This window comes from Nipponia nippon, unplaced genomic scaffold, assembly GCF_047370975.1.
Source record: "Nipponia nippon isolate SJK-2023a ecotype South Korea unplaced genomic scaffold, ASM4737097v1 scaffold_5, whole genome shotgun sequence".
NCBI lineage: Eukaryota > Metazoa > Chordata > Aves > Pelecaniformes > Threskiornithidae > Nipponia > Nipponia nippon.
Window position 1 is genome coordinate 7,431,337 of NW_028262369.1, and position 21,912 is coordinate 7,453,248.

Consider the following 21,912-nt stretch of genomic DNA (forward strand, 5'->3'; position numbering starts at 1 on the left):
AGACAGAAATGAGCTGTTTCGGAAACCTAGAGGTACCAACATTCACCTTTGGAAGCAAAATACTCTTTCCCAGTTATATTTTATTAATTTAAGCTGAACAAAAGTGTCTTGTGCTGTAGTTTCAGACAAGTTTAAGGGGTAAAACATCTTTTCAACTTCAGTGCAGCAGGACAGAAAATTGAATGGTCTACTAAGCTCTTCCTCTTCCTTTGCTGCCAGCTAAAGATGGCAATTCCATGATATTTGGTTAAACTGACATTTTCCAGTGAAAGCTCCTGAGACAATTTTTGTGATTTTTTTTTTTTTTTTTTAATAGGACCTTATTGAACTGCAGCAGGTTTTAGAAGTAGGAGGCCATACTGTAAGACTGGTTGCAATAGTATTTGCCAAGCCATGGCTATTACATTCAGTATGTCTGAAGAATAAACCAGATGATTCTGATCAGCAAGGTGCAGAAACCGCTCTCCCAGATGTACAACAGGATTGCCTGCCACCAGAACCAAAGAAGGGAGAGGAATGTTCGAGAGAGGAGGAGCAGCTGGGACAAGACACCCAATCTGTCAGTGATGAAGAGCCCCCACGGAAGAGATGCAAGACTCAAAATGATGTCCTTCAAGATGGCAATCAACTCTGCCAGGGTTCACAGAGTGGTTTGAAAAGTGCAAATGAAAATAGCTTTGATGCAGGTGTTACTGATCCTGTTACAATGAAGGAAGCTTTAATCACGGATGAAGAAACAGGCTCCCTGGGAGGGCAGGCAGAACACCTAGCTGAACAGCCGGTGTGTGCTCCAGGTGCTGTGAATGTGGACACTTACAAGGAACAAGAGAAATCTTGTTCTGAGAACAAAGAGCTTGAAGAAGAGAATGATGAGCTCGGCACTGAGCACAACAAGCAGATCCCTATCCTTGAACAATCAGCCGGTGAGCAGTATGATGATCTTTCCTACTTACAGGAGAACCCAGGAGTCTCTAAAGGTATGTAAGAGCACTCTACATCCAAGAAATAGAGACTAGCTCATCATCAGTTGACCCCAAACAGGTAGCTCCATTTTATAAGCAAAAACTAGATTCTTTATGAAGCCGTACCAGTGATAGAGGGGTTTGTTTCTCACAGATGAAGTCGCATTACACTACTTGATCTGGAAGGTCTTGGAGGTTTCAAATACAGCAAAGATTCCTCCCTGTGCCTATTGCTGGAATGTTTGTGACTAGTCCAGAAATGAGTTTTTCTTAGAAACTCATTTCCATGTCTTATTCTTCTCCAAAAACGTATTTGGATCTCAAGTTTCTCATCTCTGGCTTCAGTCCAAAGGCTAGACATCTCTAAACCTAGAAAACACAGCGCTGCTGGTGTACATTTAACTAGAATGCCCATGACTGAAAGTTGTAAAGTCATTAAGCCATTCACCAGAAAGCAGCACATGCCAGTGAGAAGATTAATAGCCTCGTTTGTAACCCAATTTGACTTCATTTTCATTTCCTTTTTACTGCCAGTTTTAATAGCTAGTAGTTCTTGCCAAGCGTTACATTAAGTAGGTTGTTGGGCATTTTATTTTGTTTTTGTCTTTATCAGCTCTGATTTCAGATTGAATCACAAGCTAACTGCTTGTGTGGTATTTTGCCAAGATCTGGCGTTACCCACGTTTCCAGCTGCAGGCTGCCATGTGAATCAGTGCAGACTGATCCGTAGCATCTTAGAGCTCGGTATTGTTTAATTGGAGCCTTCCTGCAGGAAACAGACTCCAGGCTGTCTAAACAGCAAAGACTTCAGCAGTTCTTAACATGAAACTACTAAAGTACTGTTCTGGACTTAACTTCCTCTACTTGTTTGTAACATGGGAGGGAAAAAACAGTAGTTATGTTATCAAGCATAGAGTTCTTACTGGTCTTAATGATAAGGGCCAGCTGAAGCGTTTACATGGGCTTAAGCCAAAGCTGTTAGCCTCTGGGTGTGGTAGAAGTACCTACATTAAGTAATAGTGTAATTAAAATTCATGACATCATGCATAATGGAAGTTGCAGAGACAACTTTCACTTTGAAACCAGGCTCTGCTGAAATCTTGAGCTTGCGTTCTCAAGTCTACAGGTACTCAGACATCTGCTCAACTTCCATATGATTACCAGGAGCATTAAGTTAAACCCACATGAGTGCCTGCATGCTGAGACCCTGCCTAGCTCTCTGTGTGAAACTCAGTTCTTTCAGTCCCTAGAATTACTTGCGATTCAGCCACGTCATCGGGCTTCTGGGAATAAAACTTCTTGCTGTGATTTGGGAATGGAACCACAAAAAATGTGGGTGGAGCAGACAGATGTGGTTGTGAGAAGAGGGGTGGGAAAGAAAGAGTATGCTGCAGGCAGGTAATGGCAGTCAGAGTGGAAGCTTAGCTCCCCATGCAAGTGAGAACAACACGCGGCGTAGTTTGCTTGTGTTATTTTCTAGCATAAGCTGTTGCATTTTTCAGCTTCACCACCTTTTGCTTTCTTTCCACTAGATAAAGAGTTTGGGTTAATTAAAAACTATGTGTTCTTTCCAGGAAGTTCTATGACAGATGTATCCCAGGCAGCCAGGGACCGGTGAGTAACAGAGACATCTGCAGAATAACTGAACACCTAGCACTGCCAAAATAGCATCTGGAAGCAAATGATTTGGAAACCTTAGTTTTATGCTCTGATGGGCAGTGAGCATTGATGATGGAGAAACCCCATGTTTTCCTCCAGTGTTCTTGTTAATGTTACTTATGCTTGCATGCATGCTGAAAAAATTTCTCTGGTACGTGCGTGTTTTTTCCCAAAAACCAACTATCTGGAAATATCAGAGGAACAAAACTCATTTTCCTTCTCAAATAAGTCCAATGCCAGAAAGTCTCAGCTTCCACGTGCCCAAGAAAGGCCTGGAGAAACTGCAATGTGGGAAATGTGAATTGCTGTGCAGGGTCTGTCTTTTGTCTCCAAAATGCTAAAAATGAGGAATTCGGTTTCCTGTCTGAGCACTGTTGCTGCATGTTGCAGATTGAAGCAGGTCTTGGATAACTTTTGGAGGATGTTAGAGCTAGTAACAAACAAAGAAGTGGAACAAAGTCATCAAGGCTCAGGGTAATTGTTGGGTGGTATAATGGTGCTAAAAGTGCTTCTCGGGTGGTGAACACCTAGTGTGAAATACTTCAGGTCCGTGGAACTGTCTAGTAGATTAGCACCAGTCTCTGCCCATTCTCAGAGCAGCTGCAGAATTTACACCTAGGATGTGAGCAAACACTGGCAATGGATGTAGTAAGAACCTCCATTATGCAGAAATGACGATGATGGGAAAGCTAGCTAGAAGAATAATTCCCGACAGAGATGAACTTAAATTGCCTTTTGCAGGGCCTGCGAGAACGTCTGCTTCATTGGGAGACCCTGGAGGATTGTGGATGGGAATCTGAATAAACCTGTGTGTAAGGGGATGATGGAAGCTGTGCTCTACCACATCATGACAAAACCAGGCATAACGGAGGGCATGCTCTTGCAGCATTACACGGGGGTCCTGCAGCCCGTTGCAGTCTTAGAGATACTGCAGGTATGTGAATCATCAGCTGCGTGAACTGTAATCTGGCTCAGCTTCTGCATTGAGAGCCAGCAGCTACTGTGCTGGAAGTGCGAGGAAACGGGGACTGTGAATGAACCGTGAAAAATAATCTTCTCCCTTTAGTGCAAATTATCCAAAGCCAGAGCAAGTTACTGTTCACAATGAGGAGGGAAGGAAGCCTGCTTTACCTTCCTTGGAATGACTGTATTACTGATGTTAAAATTGGAGCTTGCTTCTGAAACGGATGTACGTGCCGTGGAAATTCTAGTTGTTTACTGCAGAGCGGTGGCTCGTCACTGTGAAATATTAAGCTGGGCTGTTTAATGCAGTGTTAATCACCATGGAATTTATCTTGGTTTTTTCCCTATATACCTTTCAGATGGGTAGTCTTTGACATAAGAATCACTGAAATGTGTCTGTGCTAGACAGTCCTGTAAATATGACCTCCTGTCCTGAGACCTGCTTAAAGGCATACATCCTTAATTGTAAAACAATACATGGTGAGAAAATTTGAGTTTCTCACATCTTTTTTCCCACATCTTGAAGTTTGTTTGCCACCACTGCTACTTTGCAAAGGAAACCTTGATTTATTTTCTTTTTTCTATAAGGATTCAAAATCCTAAGTATAGCAGTAGTATTGCAGTCCTTCCCATAAGCACGACTTCCTCTACTAATGCTGGAAATCAGTATTCCAGTGTATGTATGCCACACTTCTGGCCAAAGGCTGACGCATTTGGTAACAATGCAAGTTGTGTACGCCTCCAATGATGCGCTGAGCAACCATCCCATTTCCTAGGTGTCCCATCGCAGCTTGCCCGTGTGTCCTGTGCCGCAGCAACACTGCCAGGAGGGTAGCTGGGATCAGGGCACAGGCAGAGCAGCAGCAGACAGGTTTAAGACTGCAGTACGGAGTGTACAGTGGTGAGGCATGCACGTGTAGGAGAGCAATACAGACTCCTAGGCAACTTTTATTCAAATCCACAAAGTCAAGGAATTACCTGTACATTTTACAGATCAGAGAACTTGAATCTAACTTCTCTAGCAATAAATTTTAACAAGAACTAGTTTTAAAACCATAGACAGAGCTTATATCTGTGATATACCAAATATAAGTAAATTTAGACGCACACCTGTGTGAGATTACTGAATACCCACCAGATGTTTTCAGCACGTGGATCGCCTTGCTGGCTGTTGCTGCGGGAATGAATGCTAACCCATCAGCAAGAACTGAGCCAGAAGGTTTACACCTGTACCACCATGAAATGATTCGTAGTTGGGCCTAAATGTTGAGATCTGTTGTTGAACGCTGTTCTGTGTCAGCATCCAGATGTCAACCACTGTGCTGAAAGTGACAAATGAGCATATATCCAGCTATGCGACCTGGCTTTGCTGTGCTGGAATCTTTGCCATCCCCACGGTCTCCTGAGGGGGTGGAGTGCAGCCACTTTTAGTATAAATTGGCTGATGTTTCTGAGAACACTGTAGGCAGAACAGCATTAAGTGCTTTTTATTTTCTGCAACTGCCCAAGCTAAAATGTGTAAATTTTTCTGCAGGGTCTGGAAACTCTGGGTTGCATCAGACGATTCTACATGAAAAAGCCATCCCTGGTGTCGCTCTTTTCTCAGCCAGTTGTGGAAGAAGAACTAAACAATCCCAAACTGAGCGAAACCCCGACAATATACTATGAGCCTACAATAGACTGTACTCTCAGGCTGGGAAGAGTGTTCCCCTGTGAAGTGAACTGGAATAAATGGGTGCAGATTATCCCTGTATAAAAGAGGTAAAGCTGAGTCTCATTAAATTGGTTTATCCTGTAGGAGCGAGTGTTAATGCAGATTAAATGTTAATATTTCTGCTCCATCATGTTTTTACTAAGTTATTTATCCTTTTTACTTTTGAATGTATTTAAACTGAGAATAAAGCTTAACATTAAAACACAGGTAATATTTGATCCCACTTTTAAGTATATTCTCTTTTTACCAATGCCACATAGTTCATAGTTTCTGCTTTATCTTACGTGGTTTTCACAAGGCACAGCAAAGGCCCCTTTTTCTTTTTTTTTCTTCCCCTAAGGCCACAACAGTAACATTTTACCTTTGCTTTGCCTTCTGCTCTGTTGTACAGCAGCTGGCCCTGTACTAAGGTTTGGTAACTATTCTTTAGCTTAGTTACCTTAGGGTCTGTCTGTATTTCAAACACTGGTTTCTTGGTGTGCGTGGCATTAGTTTATTATGTGTGCTTTTAGCAGAACTACTGCACCATGTGAAATAAGGGCCCGATAGTCTTCCAAGGCCCTACAGAGGGACCTGGCCAGGCTGGATCGTTGGGCCGGGGCCAACTGTATGAGGTTCAACAAGGCTCAGTGCCGGGTCCTGCACTTGGGTCACAACAACCCCAGGCAACGCTACAGGCTGGGGGAGGAGTGGCTGCAGAGCTGCCTGGAGGAAAAGGACCTGGGGGTGTTGGTTGACAGCCGCCTGAACATGAGCCAGCAGTGTGCTCAGGTGGCCAAGAGGGCCAATGGCATCCTGGCTTGTATCAGGAATAGTGTGGCCAGCAGGACCAGGGAGGTGATAGTGCCCCTGTACTTGGCACTGGTGAGGCCGCACCTCGAGTACTGTGTTCAGGTACAGTTTGGGCCCCTCACTCCAAGAAGGACATCGAGGTGCTGGAGCGTGTCCAGAGAAGGGCAACGAAGCTGGTGAAGGGTCTGGAGCACAAGTCTTGTGAGGAGCGGCTGAGGGAGCTGGGGTTGTTTAGTCTGGAGAAGAGGAGGCTGAGGGGAGACCTTATTGCTCTGTACAACTACCTGAAAGGAGGTTGTAGTGAGGTGGGGGTTGGTCTCTTCTCCCAAGTAACAAGTGATAGGACGAGAGGAAATGGCCTCAAGCTGCAGTAGGAGAGATTTAGGTTGGATATTGGGAAAAACTTCTTCACCGAAAGGGTAGTCAGGCACTGGAACAGGCTGCCCAGGGAAGTGGTGCAATCACAGTCCCTGGGAGCATTCAAAAAACGTGTGGATGTGGTGGCTGGGGACATGGTTTAGAGGTGGGCCTGGCAGTTAGGTTAACGGTGGGACTCGATGATATCCGAGGTCCTTTCCAACCTTAGTGATTCTAACACAGGGAGGAGGAACACCCTTTTGGAGCCTCCGGCTGTCACTTTGTGTGTGGCAGCCTTACCCCCGGTCAGGTTTTCAAGCACCCACACAGCAGACGGTTGCTTCCACCCAGTGTCGTGTTTATTGCAGAAGACACCCAAACCCCCTCCCCGCGGGACCTCTGCTCCCGGGCCCGGGGCCCGGCCGGGCCGAGCCCGTCAGGGGAGCGCGGGCTGGGCCGGTGCCGCGGCCCCTCAGCCCCGGGGCGGCCGGGGTTGGGCCGGGGGCCTCAGTCCCGCCAGCGGTGCCCGCACTGGGCGTTGCAGCACTTGTAGAAGGTGGTCATGGGCTCGTCGGCCGAGCGCGTCTGGATCTGCATGAAGTAGGCGCGGGGGTGTTCGCACTTCGGGCACGGCTCTGCGGGGCGAGGCGCCGTGAGGCGAGGCCCGGCCCGGCCCCCCCCGCGCCCCGGCCCGGCCCTACCTGCGGTGGAGTCCACGTTCTCCCAGGCCGCGGCGCCGCCCAGCACGTCGTCCACCTCCTTCAGCCGCGGGTACTTCCTGCTCGTCACCTGCGGGAGGCCGCCGGTCAGGGGGGCCCGGGCCGCCCCCGCCCCAGCGCCGGGCCGCCCTCCCCGGTCCCCATCCCCCCCCCCCCGGCACCTTCCGCGTAACGTTGCGCACGTAGGGGCAGGTGGTGCAGGCGAAGCGGTGGCAGCGCGGCCCCTCCTCGGCCACCAGCACGTTGCCGCAGGCCGGGCAGAAGAGCAGCATCCCCGGTTCCGCGGCGCCGACCGCCCCTTCCGGCGCGGCGATGGCGGAGGCCGAGGAGGAGCTGGCGCACGCCGAGGTGCTGGAGCTCTTCCAGGCGGCGCTGGCGCGGCTGGTGCAGGACCCGCTGCTCTGCGACCTCCCGCCGCAGGTGGGGCCGGGGGCGGCGGGGGCCGGGCCGGGGCCGGGGGCCGGGGGGGGGGCGGCGGCGGGGCTCAGGCCCGCCTCGCTCGCATGTCGCGGCCGTGCCGCCCGCAGGTGACGGCGGAGGAGATCGGCTCGCAGGTGGCGCTGGAGTACGGGCAGGCCATGACGGTGCGCGTCTGCAAGGCGGACGGCGAGACCATGCGTGCGTCCCGGGGCCGGGGGGCGGGCGGAGCCGGGGCGGGGCGGGGAACGGGCCGCGGCGGGACGCCCAGGCCAGGCCCGGCTGGGCGGCGGGGGGTGGCGGGCGGCTGCCGGGGCGCTGACGGGGCTCTCCCCCCGCCTCCAGCCGTGGTGGTGGTGCAGAACGCGTCGGTGCTGGAGCTGAAGAAGGCGCTGCGGCGGCACGTCCAGCTGCGGCAGGCACGGCAGGGCGGCGTCCAGCACCTCAGCTGGTGAGCGGGCCGGGGGCGGGCGGCACCCCCTGCTCCCCCCACCTGCCTCCCTTGCCCGGCTCCCTCTGCCGCTCCCCCTAAGCGTTTTTCCCCTAGGAAGTACATATGGAGGACATACCACTTAACCTACGCCGGAGAGAAACTGGCAGATGACAGGAAGAAGCTGAGAGAGTGAGTACTCGGGTCCCTTCTGGCGTCCGTGGGGCTGGAGAGGCCCAGCTGGAGTCCGCACGGCATCTGCAGAGGCAGGGCTAATGGGGGGCTTTGTGCCCTGGCTCAGGCAGGTCCCAGCACTGGCACAGGCTGCCCAGGGCAGCGGTGGAGTCCCTGTCCCCGGAGGTATTTACAAGACGTGTAGATGTGGTGCTTAGGGACATGGTTTAGTGGCTTGGCAGCGCTAGGTTAATGGTTGGACTCGATGATCTTAAAGGTCTTTTCCAACCTAAATGATTCTACAATTCCACTTGAAACTGACTGCAAGATGGGACCAGCCCTGCACACAGTGGTGGGACAGGCCCTGCCCTGACAGACTGAGAGGCCGCCTGCAGGGCAGGAAGGTCTCAAGTAGTTCCTCAGCCACAACCATCCTGTGCTGAGTGAGTTCATCCAATTCCGACCACGCCGAGGCACTCGGATGCATTGCCCCTTGGCTGTCTGTGCCAAACTCCTGCAGAATAGGTCATGCTTACTAAGGTTACACCTGAGGTATCCTGCAGAGGCAAGATTAGTGAGAAAAAGCATGAGCGTGAGGGGAGTAGAACACAGAGGCGGCCAGGAATGGTGTCATGCGCATGAAGTGTATTAGTTCATTGCCAGGGAAACTGTGAGCTACGCAGCAGAGGATGGGGTCAGGACACATAATGTGGTGGACGGGATCCAGGGTGGAAGGGACCTCTGGAAGTCATCTAGTCCAACCCTCTGCGCAAGCAGGGTCAGCTAGAGCTGGTTGCTCAGGGCTGCGTCCAGTTGGATTTTGAGTATCTCCAAGAACATTGCCCCCACAACCTCTCTGGACAACCTGTTCCAGTGCTCAGTCACCCTCACAGAGGGCTTGGCAGAGCTGCTGAGGTAGAAAGGTAGGAAGGAGGATGGAAGAACAGCAAGCAAAGAGGAAACCAAGGATAAGAGTGTTGGGCCCTGGACCTGCTCAGCCACATATCAGAGACCATCTAGTCACAACACTGACAGACGACTCCCACGTTTCCACGCCCATTCTCAGGGCAAGGGGGCAGGAGGTGCTGCTGAGCACCCTAGCTGTTGCATACAGCAGTGCTGGGTATGCCAGCCTGCACACAGACCAGCGAGAAAAGCTTGTCTGAAGTATTAAAAATTTAGCAAGACAGCCCTAATCAAAGCTGTCCTCAAAGACTGAGCCATGGATGATAGATGTTGCATTTAAGGGGATGTTGCAGTTAAAAAGGCAGATGATCAGCTCCATCGGTGCCAGCAGCATGTTCCACACACACAAGTGAGAACTTCAACTTGCCCTGTATTAGGGCACAGCACGTAATCGTAGGAGTCCGTCTCCCCCTGGGAAAGAGGAGGCTATAGGATTTCAAAGGTTGTAGTTCCTGGGAAACTGGCATATAACAGCATAACTCTCTGTTCAGGTATGGCATCAGAAACCGGGATGAGGTCAGCTTCATAAAGAAACTTCGAAAGTAACCTGTCAGGTAAGTCCTAAACATCCATTACGAGCTACCAGTTCTTCCATCTTCCTCTTCCCCAGGCCTTAGCGTTCAGGCTCACAGCAGCTGGTGTTGCTGCTCTCCGCTGCATAGCAGAGCATTTCTGAATGCCGGTGTCTGCATTCGGCTTGCGCCCTGGCTCTGGTCTGTTTCCACACCCTGGTTGTGTTGCTTGTGCTTCTCTCAGGGTGGGGAATGATAATTCAGCTACTTCAGTTACCGTACATCAGGAGCAGCAGCAGCAATATCTTAGCAATGGTGTATCTCTAACCCTACTTTATGTTTAGACCCTTATCTGTTCCCTCAACGTCTTGAGATTCATTAAATGCAGGGTTCCTTTGTTGGCCCTTGTGATTGCTTCTAGGACCTTGCTTTCTTTTAGGCTTCTTGAATCTGTGGAAGTCACTGCTAGGAACGTGGCTGGGCGCTAACCAGCCCCTAGGAGGACAGAGGTCTCCTTGTGCTACAGGTCATTGCCATCACCCAGGTCCTCAGGGTCCGTCTTCGTGCCTCAGGCTCTCGTACCCGAGTGACTGTGCTCTCACCCTGCTCCTAGCGTTCCTGCACCTAACAGAAATGTCCCGCGGGTGCGTGTAGGCAAACACAGCACGTTCTCTGCTCTTCCACAGTGGGTGTATTTTGAGCCGTCTTTCTCAATTACTGCAAGCTATAAGGAGCTAGGAAAAGGGACCTCAGCGTACATGTCCTGTCGTTTTTGTCTCTCAGTTTCTCCATTTTCTGGTTTATAGAAACTTGAGTTCAACAAATTCATTGTTCTCAGAAGACAGGACACACCACTAAACAACTTTCGGTCGTGGTATTTCTGTGCAACCGATGTGTTTAAAAATACTTCCAGCACAGGAAGCACTAGTAGCATGTATATTTACCTGTTTGTAACCTCTGTAGACCTAATTCTGGTATTATACTGCTATTTTTAGAAAGTTATGCACACAAACACAAGATGTGGCCAAGACTCTCAAGCTTAGTAAGTTTAAAATTATGTCTGCATCCCCTCAACATCTAAAAACACAAGCGCAGTGTCTGAAGAGCCGTGGTAGTAGCAGCTTTTCCCAGCACTTGTTTTTTTTTTGTTTTGCGGCTCCAGCTAGCTGGATTAGAAACTGTTGCTTTGTGACCACAGTAACTTTTTTTCTCCTTTCAATACTGCCACATTTGCAACATCCAGTGTAATGTCATGGGTGCCATGCCAGAAGCCATCTGCCCCACAGCGCCTGTGACCAGCAGTCACCTGTGGCACCGGCTGATCTCCCCTGGGCTGTCTGGGCGTGGTGGTGTGGCGACAAGGGAGCCCAGCATGCAGTAACTATTGTCACTGCCAAATGTCTTCTTTCTTTAACAGAGAGAGCGGAGAATCCAGCCCTACCAAGTACCAGACTGTGGATTCAGCACGTTTCTGGACGAAAAGGTTGTAACATTTCAAAGAGAAACAGACTCCAGTTGCATGGACATTCTCGCATGCTTTTTGCAGTTGCTATTTGAAAGGTCTGTTTCTGAGCTGTATGTGGAATGTATTTTCAGTGATTAAAGAGACCCTCTGGTTTGCTGAGGCTTTTAAGGCCCTTATTTCCAGCTGCAAATCTGCATCTGACCGTTCTGGGTGCTAGAAAAGGATTGATTCTGCTGGTAAACAGCATAGGCGAGATAAAGTAACAAACGTAGCCACAGACTATGCAGAACAATTAACAGTAGCTAAAACGCTACCTTACCATTTAATCACCACCTTAGCAGTAGTAAACAACTCTGGTTAAAAATGTAGTATTGAAACTAGTGTAATAAAAATAATGGCAGCAGAAAAGGTTCAATACAATTGAACAAGGCACAAACGTTCTGTTTTCAGAGTCTTCTGAGATAAGGCAAAACATGCCTGCCAAGTGCTAAGGAGACAGTTTAAATTAACCACGGGCAGGGTTAGAAGTGTCATTGGATTAGAGGCTTTGTCCACATGGAACTGGCACAGCAAACGCAAAGACAGTCCATCTCCAGTGCCTGCTCGAGAAGCCAGTCTTTGCCTTCAGTGGAGCTGTGCATCCAGGTCGTATTTCTCGCAGAATTTGTCTGTGAATGGTATACAAGTAAGGAACTCGCACCACTCGCACTTGATGGGGTAGAAATAGAACAAAATCACAAGTCCTGAGAAGAGTGCAATGAAGATGAGCTGGAAAACTATAATTTGGCATCGCTTCCTATATAAATCAAACTTCCCAAAGCTAATGTAGGGCAGGAAGGCAAAGGAGAGGAAGAAACCACTGATAAATCCTGAAATGTGAGCAAAATTATCAATCCAAGGCAGGAGGCCAAAGGCAAAAAGAAAGAGCACCACAGCCAGCAGCTTGAAGAAAGCCCTCCATGGGCGTGCCAGGATTTGCCAACTCTGGAAGAGCTCCACAAAGAGACAGGCCAGAATCCCAAACTGGGATCCTGCAGGGCCAACCTGCAGAAGAAGAGCATTACAGGTAACATCAGGCACACGCCGTCTGCCTGGCTTCTGCAGCCAGCTCCAGGCATTACAGTTATTTATCATTCAACTCCTTGTTCAGTGTTTCTTGGGAGAGAGATGCTGCAGCCTGCCAACTTCATCCCTATACTGGGGTTCAAGGAGTAAAGGGGCCTGGTTTGATCTTAGGATCGAGGTAAGTGTGAGGCCAGCAATCACTAGAACAGACCTGGTATTTAAGGAGGGCAGATCTGGGCTGAGTCATCAAAGTGGAGAAGGTCTTGAAGGCAATCTCCTCGCTCCCCCCACCCATCCTGCACTTCTCTTTATTGAAGGACCTCAAAGACAGTCCTCCAGGTCCTGCCATGCAATCTTCTGAAGTGAAGCTGGACTGTCACATCAGATTTCTCCAGCTCTGGCATGTGGACAGGGACAGTCCTGGACAGTCTGGGAGAGGTGACCTCTGCTCTTTGCCCCTCTCCTGCCTGCCACTCACACATGGAGGGTCTCTGGCACCAGGTACAGATCTCAATTCCCAGCCTGCTAGGGGCCTCTCTTATGGACGAACCCCCCATTCATTACAAGAGGCAGCCGCCTTTTACTGCAGCCAGACCAGGCCAGGCACTTGGAAAGCCCAGGGTTACTCTGGGGATGTTATTGCTCAGCAGCTACGTGACAGTGTGTGCTATCTTCTAGCTACAAATCTGCACAAGCCACGTGCTGCAGACATGAGCCCAGCTCTGGTCTCTGCCAGAGAGGCACAGGCATGTAGAGAAGGCTTGTGTTCAGGGCAAGTTACCGGGACCCTAGTCTGGAGGAGACCCACCTCTGCTCTGTAGGGTAGAAATATTGCACTGGCAAGGTTCCCAGTGATGCCACTGAGCAGGTAGATGATAGAGATGCGATGCCATCCTGCCAGCTTCTCTAGGTCCCGCAGGATCGTCATTTGGAAGCAGATTGAAACCAGACAGTGCAGGATCCTGCCAAGTTCAGAGTACAGAAGCTGAAGCAGCAGCCACTGAAAGTCACCTCTGTGCTTTGCTCTTCGCCAAGCCTTGCTGAGAGCTCCTGGTCTGGCCTTGCCCATGCCTGTAATATCCCTCCCAGCAAACACAGCATGGTAAACCTCAGCAGGGACAACAGCTCAGCCTCCCTGTGTCCCCCAGGGAAGGAACTGCCAGAACAACCCTCAACAGCAATCCCAGGGTTCCCCCACCCAGATAGCAGAAGTTTTACACCACCGCTTACCCAGCATGGAGGAAAAGCGAGAGCCAGAGGCGGTAGAACTGGTCAGGGACTTCTGGATTTAGGAAAGGGAGGAGTCCACAGACGTCATCCATGCAGTGCACCTAGGGCAGCAGAAGTGGGGTGGTGAGGTGTGCCAGGCAGTGCTGGCCAGCATGGCTGGGTGCTAAGGCCAGAGCAGAGACCGCAGTTAGCTCTAAAGAGGGGCTTTCCTTGCTCTTCTCCACTGCGTGACGTCCCAACCCAGGTATCCAACACCAAGTCACACGTAACCCCACCCATTCCCTGTGGCAGCTTTATGCCCTCATCCTTCACCCCAGCACATGCACAACTGAGACATCCACATTTGCTTGCCCATGGAGCAGGAAGGTTGCATTCTCCCGCTGCTTCCACAGTGCTCTTGTACTGGGCTTTCCCAGCTGCCAGCCCAAGTCCTAAACTGATCTCCGAAGAGGGACAGATGCAGCCAGCTCTGCTACTACAGCCAGGATCAGCCGTTTCCCTTGGGCTCAGGGTGGGACAGGACACAGGACTCCCACCTACACTGCAGCACAGTTGCCCCCAGATCTTGCCAAACTGCAAGGGGAACAGGCGGGAGAAGGGCGGCCATACAAACCCCCAACTCCACGCTTACCTGAGAGCAGAGTGTTGCCTCCTCATGGAAATAGCCCCGCATAAATTCACAATACTCCCGGGAGGTTATTTCACACCTGGAGGAGGCACAGTTATCAAAACAAAGAACAAGCCACGCATGGAAGGCACAATAGACCATGCTGTGCCCTCCCAGGCCACCCACTCCCCCTTGTCTCATCCCAAGTCTGCCTATGAGGACTGATGCCTTCGGCTGCCCCTGACACGCCGTAGTGTCTCTGCAACAGACGCACTAACCCATTCCCATTTGAGCCCAGTCCCACTCGCCGTACACCCCTCCTGCTTCTCTCCCCCAGACAAGCCTGAGTCACCTCCACAGACGAACGCCCTGCATACAGGGGCTCCAAAACAAGTGCTAAAGCTGAGCTATTTCTAGCTGAGAAGGCACCACCAGAATTCAGGAAAGCTGTGTTTCTGGGGCTGCGGGAGTATTGTGCCTCTGTAGCTGAGCGAAAAGGGGGGGCCAGGCCAAGAGCATCCTGGTCATGCCTTTCAGGGACAGAGAAACGCCTCGGGGCAGCATGGATTTTTTCACCCTAGCAGGGAAAGCCAGGCCCAAGCACTGGGTAACTTCTCAAGCTGAGGAGCAACATGAGGAAGAACAGCATCTTCCTGCGTGGCAAACCCAGAGCAGGTTGTTTCCTGACACCTCCTTGAGTGCTCAGGGATGCCAGGCTGGGGCCAATGTAGCCTGTCAGGACCAAGCTGGCCATTCCCAAGGGAAAGTGTGGAACTCCTCAGCAGATTTAATCCTCTGGAATCCCAGTCCCTCCAAACTGCAGGACCAGTTGAGCGAGATACCCTGCTGCACTGAAGACTCAAGCTGGCTGTTATCTCCTGCTGAGAGTCCTGCTCCATCTGGGCGACCTGTCATGGCTCCCTGTCCAACGCCCCTTCCCAGCAGGGCTCTGGACTGCATGTGGGAAGGACAAGGAGGACGAATGGCTGTGTCTACAACCTGAAAAGGGCCTCCTGTGTCTCACCCCAACACTCAGCCCCTCTCCATACAGGTAAAACTCATTACCTTCCTTTGGTCCCAATGCAGCAGGGCCGGCCTGTAATCACGCAGTCCATGTGAAGGTGGTTGGTGTAATTCCCAGCGCTGTTTTTTGTGCAGATCTGGAAAAGGACAACAGGCCGCAGTCAGACAGCCATGGCTTTGCTTGCTGCCTGAGTAAAGTCAAAACAGGCCCTTGGAAAGAAGCCAGTCCCACAGACACGGGCCTCCCAAGGCCTCCCTCTGGCAGCAAGACCATGCCTGACACTCCATCTGCCCAAGCCCCCGTCAACACCTCCTCTCCACCGAGGGATGAAAACAGCCTGGAGGCAGAGTCAGCCTCCATCACCCTGTTACCCTGTCAGGGCCCAGGGCTTCAGCAGGGCTTTAGTTGGCACAGGGGAAATTTTGTTGTTGGAGGGCTTTGAGCCTTGGCTAGACAAAAGCACGACTGCCCTGATCTGGTGTTTGTGACAACGAGCTGGGGGGCTGTACCAGAGACCCCTTCCACCAACACAGCTGTGGCTCTGCCCAGTGGGATGCAAATGCCATACTGCAGCTGCCTGTACAGGCCCTGTGCCACCGGTGATGCTCACCGGCCATTTGGTGATGTCATCCGGCCACTCATGCGGCTCCATCGAGGCTGGCTGCTCACACACCCTGCAGCAACAGAAAGCAGAAATCACCCTGAGAAATTACTTTCCCCAGCATCAGCAGCAGGCAGGATTCCCCAGGGAGCCACCACACTGTCCCTGTCCCCAGGCTGCGGTCCCACAGCTCCTCTCTGTCCCCAGCATGGGGCTGGGGACACGCTACATCAGAGCAGCCAAGGCTGTGCTGATCAAAGCTGCAGCCTCCTTCCAGCGAGCAGAGATCATGGCTTCAGCACAAAGGCAGCCGCCTGAGAGCACGCCGCTGCTCAGCAACTCACTGGCTCCTTTCCAGGTGGCCACAACCCCAAAGGTGGGCATTCAGCTGGTCCCAGCCCTACCTCAGTCCATGGTGACCAAGGGCAAAGGTGTGCCGTGGCACCCAGAGGCTGGCAGGGCTTTGGGGCAGAAGTGTGCTGGGAACCTGACTGCTGTACCCCAAGAAGGGAGCCTGTGCAGGGAGCAGGAGAGGAGGGGGAGAGGGATGAGGAAGGCACCCGCAGCTCAGAACAAGCCACTGCGCAGGCAGGCAGCCAACAACAATGGAGACTAGGGGGAGCAGAAGTATCACCACACTGCCTCCCTTGAAGCCTTTGGGGCAGGTAGGCACATCACTGCCCCCATGTCCCTTGTTCTCCAGAGCAGCTGCTGTCCCATCCAGCAATCAACTGGCCTGGGACTCCATGCCTCTCTGACCCTACTGCCACAGCAGCCCTGGCCCCCCCAGGATGGCAGCTGGGCTAGGCAGGACATACCTGGGGTCCTGATGACAAACAGACCCAAATTGCCTCTTGCTTCCTGCCAGCATTGGTGTGCTGGGGTGGTGGGGCCACTTCACCCACACGGCCAGCGTCGACTGCAGGAGAGAAGAGAGGTGTCACTGTGAAGGCCAGGGTGGGAGAAGCATCAACAGAAGTGGCCCTGAGCCTGCAGGGACAGCAGGAAAGGGGCCACTGCGCTCACCGAGCACTCCTCCTCCGAGGTCTGCACGCAGCCCGACTTGTCATTCCGCACGCAGCAAGCCGAGTGCTTCTCCTTCTCCCGCTTGGCGCTGATGAAGCTGTGCACTTGCTGGTCCTGCCTCATGCACGGTGAGAACTTGGCCCCTAGGTGGATCAGGGCCTCCTGGCAGAGATGGAAACACTCAGCTCGGCCAAGGGGCAGGTAACGATTGCCTGGGGCAAAGAAGGCTCGGGGAACTGCGAGGGGTACCCCTATCAGGACTCAAGGGACCAGGGGCAAGTCCTGCATGATGAAGCCCAACACGCATCAGGCATACTCTCAATATTTGCTTTGAAGAAGGTAAGCCCAGAACAAAAGTTCAGGGATTTCCTTGCCCATGGCCCAAGAAAGGCCAGAGCTGTGGCCAGGAAAGGAAACTCTGAGATATGACAGCCTTTCCCAGGGGGAATGGTACCAGGAAATCACACACCACACAACTCCTGCATGTTCTCTGACCCCATGCTTGGCTTCATAGGAACAGGGTGCAAAGCAGGAGTGCCAAGGTCCATCCCAGCCTCCTGGTAGCCCGCAGTGCAGGGTGATTGAGGCCGGGAGCACCACTGCACCCTGTCAGTGATGGCAGGACCCCATGGGATGTCCGACCAACAGAGGCTGCTAGCACCAAGCTCCAAGCAGCGGAGGGCCCCGGTCCCTGGGGTGGCATGGCTGCAGCACGCAGTCCCCCATCAGCCCACCAACAGTCCCAGCCACTCACTGAGCTGGGGCCGATCCAGAAGTTTTCCTGCTGAACGTATTTAACATTTTCATAAACCCCTCTGTTTCGCAAGACCTGCAAGGAGAGAAAGTGAGAGCCCCCTGAGCTCCTGCCCACAGAGTCAGCACAGCAAGCAGCAGGGGCTGGTGAAAACGGTACCCAGGATGAACAGAAATCCCCACAGCTGATGACTGGGCACATGGTTCTCTCAAACTGGTCTTTTGCAGGATCACAAGTAAACCACCATCAAAGCCTGGGCACTTTCATATTAAGATTTCATTTAAAATGTCTATCTCTGGCTACTTCAACTTTCAAGAAATCCCAGGGTCTGGAGACCTGGAACTGGCTTGAGAGCCAGCAAAAAGCTTCCCACAGCTCAGAAGCATAAGCAGCAGCTACTGGCAGTATAGGCTCGGGTGCTGGTGACAGTGCTCTGAAAGCTGTCAGACACGTAGGTAAGAAGCTCCCCAGGGCATCCCCTGCAGGGAGCGGGGATATGGCTGTAGAGATGTGTACTCCAGAGACCTTTAACAACCTGTGGGAAGGCTACAAACAGCTTCAAGATCAGCTCTCAAAGTCAGACAGGTCAGTTTTTGTCCTGGCAGAAGCAAAATCCTGCAATTGTTGCAAAAACTTAACTCAGGTTTGAAATATTTCCCTGCCATGAACATCCTTCTGGTCTCCACCAGGAGGGGAACACGTTGTTTGAAAGGGCTCCCCGCATAGAGACAACAAGAGCCTGCAAAGAGCCCACCATGCTTTTTGCGGGATATAATTCAATGTCAAGAGTAATGTTGCTGCAGGAGGGAGAGAAGGTGGTGTGGGGGCTCACAGAGATGCTGCAGGCAGCCCCACAAGACACAACACTGGGTGTCCAGCCACCAAGGCCCTCAGGCAAGTAGCCATTGTGCTGAAGACTAGGACACAAGAGCCAGCAGCTGAAGGCTGAGACACAATCACACTCCAGGCAAGTCAGAGGGATTTACTTACTGAATCAACAGTTTCATGTTGTGAGAACCCCACGGGGGCGATGCCATAGATGCACACAGCAAGGATGGTGATGAGTGAATGCACAAAGGTGACCCAGTAAGTGAAGAAAGGCCTGGATGGAGGGAAAGGGAGAAGTCCAGAGACAAAAAGCCAGGCATACTACATCTACTCACAGAACACAGGAGAAAAGCTGTTGTTTTTCCCCAGGGACCTCGGCAGAATCTGGGGTACAGGGCCGGGATCACCTACTGGAGGCAATGGCCTAAGGTCTTGCTGGCAGACAGGCCCTGTTTACTCTGACTCCCCCATTACACTGGACAAGCCACCCTTTCCCAAGAAAGCATCCATGAGAACACATAAGCCTGATGCCAAAGTGTGCTGTGTGTCTGAAATAATGACTTTAGGGGAATGATCAGAGGCAGGGATACCTGAGCCTTCCTGTTCATCACAGGACAGTGGTGGTGGGGCAGAGATCTGCAGTCCCTCCAGGTAGCAGAAATACAGACACCCAAAGCAACATGAGGAGCAGGGTAAGCTCCCAGTGCAAGGTGATGCTAACATGCTGCTGTCTGCTGCAGTTTGCACTGTACTTCAGGGGTACAAACTGGGGGGGTCCAGCAGCAGCTTTCACCCAACCACCCCGAGGCAGTGACCTGAGTCACCAAGGGGCAACAGCAATCACTCGCTAGTTTTGTTGGGACCCCTTCTATGACCGCAGCTCTCACCTGTGATCATCCATGTCCTCAATCTGCCGCTTGACATAGCTGTCGATGCGCTTGCGGTATGTACGGTTTGTCAGCTTCCCCACCATTCCCAGGCCATACGGCCTCTTCTCCTTGGCGAAGAGTTTCCTGACAGGGACGGCAATGCGCTGGCCACGCTTCTGTGGGCTGACACTCACCACCTCCTGCCGCAAGCGGACCTTGGGCTGTGCCAAGGCTCCATCCTTTTGCTTCCTCCAGCCTCGCTCCAGTGGGCTGAAATAACATCCAAATCATAGAATCATAGAATTGTTTAGGTTGGAAAAGACCTTGAAGATCAAGTCCAACCATTAACTCAGCACTGCCAAGCCCACCACTAAACCATGTCCTTAAGCACAACATCTACCCGTCTTTTAATTATCTCCAGAGATGGGGACTCAACCACTGCCCTGGGCAGCCTGTTCCAGTGCCTGACAACCCTTTCAGTGAAGAAGTTTTTCCTAATATCCAACCTAAACCTCCCCTGGCACAGCTTGAGGCCGTTTCCTCTTGTCCTATCGCTTGTTACTAGGGAGAAGAGACCGACCCCCACCTCGCTACAACCTCCTTTCAGGCAGTTGTAGAGAGCAATAAGGTCTCCCCTCAGCCTCCTCTTCTCCAGGCTAAACAACCCCAGTTCCCTCAGCCGCTCTTTGTATGACGATGTATAATCCCATATAAAAAGCAGGAGAGCAATGGTTTCCTTCTCCATGGCACAGCAACAGGGACCAGCCCTTCTCTGGTCTTTGGTGGCAGCAGACCCTCTGTCTGTCCCACCACAGCTGGGCCGAGCAGCAGCTGATGGCAGACAAGATGCCCTGAAGTGGAAGCTGCATTTCAAAGGCTTACGCAGTGCCAGCTGATGAAAGCGCAGGACTACATGCACAAGGTGGCACAAGGCAGCTGTGCCAAACTAACCCCACTGACGAGGAGCTCTCAAGGCTTTAAAGAAGTGTTTCAGCAACAGGCTAAAATGGAGAGGCTACAGTTGGGCACATCTGCAGCCTCATGCACATGTATTTCCTTCATTCCTCCGACTCTGCTCTCTGCTATGAAATGGAAGTGTAGTTTAGCCCAGCAGTGGAAATCCCCACCCTTGAAGCACTCTACTGTGGTTGGAAGGGCAAGTCAAACCCCCATGCCCACCAAACTGGACAGAGGAAAAGAGCAGGAATCCAAGCAGCTTCCCAGACCAAGAAAGTGACACTGTCACATGCTGCAAGCTGTGCCAGTTACCTCTCACAATCTCTCTTCCATTCCTCCCTTTATTTGCACCGATGCATGCATGTTTCGGGAGAGCAACAAAACCAGGCTTCAACACCACAATAAAAATCTCAAGCATCGCTGTCTAAAAGAAGGCTTTTTTACCAAAATAGAGTACGCAGCGAACGTTGCACAAGCTACTGGTGAATAGTACCTGCTTTGTAAGCCTCCGTCACATTCAGATGTTTTTGTACTTCTTTGCCCTTAAATAGCAGTTTGGAGGTCAGGTCTGCAGCATTCAGACCCTGACCAAAAAAACCCCAACTACCTACCATTTCACTCTTGCTCACTGCCTAGCACTGTAGTAGGCACATCCCTGACGTGCACTATAGTCTAGTTTACCTCCTCTGGCTTCCTAAATGACCCCCTCTGCACAAAGACAATGGTTGTCAGAAGCGGTCAGAGAAACCAGCTGACAAACTTTTTTCTGAAAGATCACTAGAGCATCTTGGAGAGATCATGACAGCTCTGAAGTACGGACAAGCAACAGGATGAGGGAGAATCTGAACCTCTTTAGCCAAAAACACTGCTGTGAAAATAGCTATTTTCAATATTGCACCTTACAGAAGATGCTTTTTTACAAAGCTGAAAGTCCCAACTTCCCCTTGGGAAGTGCTTCTCCAACAGAAAGTGCAGATTCCACTGTAGCCTGCTCTTGCCCCAAGAGTTCAAGTGGTTTCTGTGTTATGGACGTGCTGTTTCCCCATATTTCCGGTGCTGGGCTATCAGCCTACGCCAAAATAAACACCTGGCCACCTAAAAGGACACCCGACTACGATTCTGATAACAGTTCTCTGAAGTGTGAAAGAAATGTATTTTCCTCAATAAATGAAACTATTTAAGGAGATCCAAATGGAGCCAAGAAGACCGAGACCGTCTCAGAGGAGTGACAACAAACTCCCACCATTTGCTGCTTCCACTTATGTTAAGACTGAGTCAAGTTCTTGGAAACACTTGAAGGGAAAGCACCAACCCAGCAAGATGGGCCGTGAGCAGCAGAACCACAACAAGGACCTCCCTGTCTGCTCCATGTTCACACCCAGCGGTGCTCCCTGCTGGGGTCAGCTGCCAGCTATGCTAGAGCTGACTCGGAAACGACATAGAGCAATTACTCAGTACCAGTTACTCAGGTGGAAAAAATCTAGGCATACAATACAGTACCACCCACATATTTGTAGGGCTCTCAGCATCAGTGCCACACCTTTCTCTCGTTTTGAGTGAGGAATGTAGCCCAGCTCGACACTCAGCAATGCTTCACACCGCTCCTTGGAGCAAGACAACAGTTCCTGGTGACTGTGGCAATGGCAACAGCCTTCTCGTCTTTGCTACGTTCTCCATAGCCAAAGGCTGGGCCCCCAGCATCCTCACAGCTGATTTAAAGTGTCTTTCTTCAAGGCATAATACAGTCTCCAAAACATATCACTTGAGGCTGGAAGTTGTTGGAGAGACTGCAGAGGTGGCCTCAGAGTCACCTTTCACATG

At 51.4% G+C, this 21,912-nt stretch overlaps 4 protein-coding genes across 13 annotated transcripts in view; 2 read left to right on the forward strand and 2 right to left on the reverse strand.

The window, feature by feature from the left end:
• GTF3C1 (general transcription factor IIIC subunit 1) overlaps positions 1-5,504 on the forward strand; it is a 43,565-nt gene extending 38,061 nt beyond the window's left edge. For all 3 annotated transcript variants that reach the window (XM_087734573.1, XM_087734575.1, XM_087734576.1), the window contains exons 34-37: positions 317-977; positions 2,537-2,576; positions 3,363-3,555; positions 5,119-5,504. In XM_087734573.1, coding sequence (XP_087590699.1) covers positions 317-977; positions 2,537-2,576; positions 3,363-3,555; positions 5,119-5,340 — 1,116 coding nt within the window. In that variant the 3' untranslated portion in view covers positions 5,341-5,504. The remainder of the gene's footprint in view (positions 1-316; positions 978-2,536; positions 2,577-3,362; positions 3,556-5,118) is intronic.
• A 1,284-nt stretch (positions 5,505-6,788) lies between these two features.
• Positions 6,789-7,458, reverse strand: POLR3K (RNA polymerase III subunit K). 2 transcript variants are annotated; one of them, XM_087734595.1, is made up of 3 exons: positions 7,328-7,458; positions 7,149-7,236; positions 6,789-7,038 (listed from the first exon to the last, which is right to left on the reverse strand). In XM_087734595.1, the coding sequence occupies exons 1-3, from the start codon at positions 7,436-7,438 to the stop codon at positions 6,920-6,922; spliced, it is 318 nt and encodes a 105-aa protein (XP_087590721.1). In that variant the 5' UTR covers positions 7,439-7,458; the 3' UTR covers positions 6,789-6,919. The 2 variants fall into 2 exon arrangements, with proteins under 2 accessions (XP_087590721.1, XP_087590720.1); XM_087734594.1 differs by having other exon boundaries at positions 6,789-7,082.
• On the forward strand, positions 7,455-11,284 carry SNRNP25 (small nuclear ribonucleoprotein U11/U12 subunit 25). Its single transcript, XM_087734593.1, has 6 exons — positions 7,455-7,586; positions 7,694-7,784; positions 7,929-8,034; positions 8,131-8,205; positions 9,645-9,707; positions 11,083-11,284. Exons 1-5 carry the CDS (start codon positions 7,479-7,481, stop codon positions 9,697-9,699), a joined length of 435 nt encoding a protein of 144 aa, XP_087590719.1. The 5' UTR covers positions 7,455-7,478; the 3' UTR covers positions 9,700-9,707; positions 11,083-11,284.
• Positions 11,285-11,417: 133 nt separating this feature from the next.
• Positions 11,418-21,912, reverse strand: part of RHBDF1 (rhomboid 5 homolog 1) — a 40,275-nt gene continuing 29,780 nt past the window's right edge. For 5 of the 7 annotated variants that reach the window (XM_087734592.1, XM_087734587.1, XM_087734586.1 and 2 more), the window contains 11 exons: positions 19,153-19,404; positions 18,428-18,539; positions 17,438-17,512; positions 16,684-16,845; positions 16,476-16,576; positions 15,667-15,730; positions 15,098-15,192; positions 14,057-14,132; positions 13,426-13,526; positions 13,004-13,157; positions 11,418-12,174 (listed from right to left, as the gene is read on the reverse strand). In XM_087734592.1, coding sequence (XP_087590718.1) covers positions 11,755-12,174; positions 13,004-13,157; positions 13,426-13,526; positions 14,057-14,132; positions 15,098-15,192; positions 15,667-15,730; positions 16,476-16,576; positions 16,684-16,845; positions 17,438-17,512; positions 18,428-18,539; positions 19,153-19,404 — 1,612 coding nt within the window. In that variant the 3' untranslated portion in view covers positions 11,418-11,754. Of the gene's footprint in view, positions 12,175-13,003; positions 13,158-13,425; positions 13,589-14,056; positions 14,133-15,097; positions 15,193-15,666; positions 15,731-16,475; positions 16,577-16,683; positions 16,846-17,437; positions 17,513-18,427; positions 18,540-19,152; positions 19,405-21,912 lie in introns of those variants that run through there. The other 2 variants (XM_087734588.1, XR_015699287.1) reach the window with 2 other exon arrangements.

Coding starts and splice junctions, on each gene's coding strand:
- POLR3K (XM_087734594.1), bottom strand. CDS start 7,438: ATGCTGCTCTTCTGCCCGGCCTGCGGCAACGTGCTGGTGGCCGAGGAG. Junction 7,237..7,327: donor TGCGCAACGTTACGCGGAAG/GTGCCGGGGGGG, acceptor GGCCTCCCGCAG/GTGACGAGCAGGAAGTACCC. Junction 7,083..7,148: donor GAACGTGGACTCCACCGCAG/GTAGGGCCGGGC, acceptor CTCGCCCCGCAG/AGCCGTGCCCGAAGTGCGAA.
- SNRNP25 (XM_087734593.1), top strand. CDS start 7,479: ATGGCGGAGGCCGAGGAGGAGCTGGCGCACGCCGAGGTGCTGGAGCTC. Junction 7,587..7,693: donor TCTGCGACCTCCCGCCGCAG/GTGGGGCCGGGG, acceptor TGCCGCCCGCAG/GTGACGGCGGAGGAGATCGG. Junction 8,206..9,644: donor GACAGGAAGAAGCTGAGAGA/GTGAGTACTCGG, acceptor CTCTCTGTTCAG/GTATGGCATCAGAAACCGGG.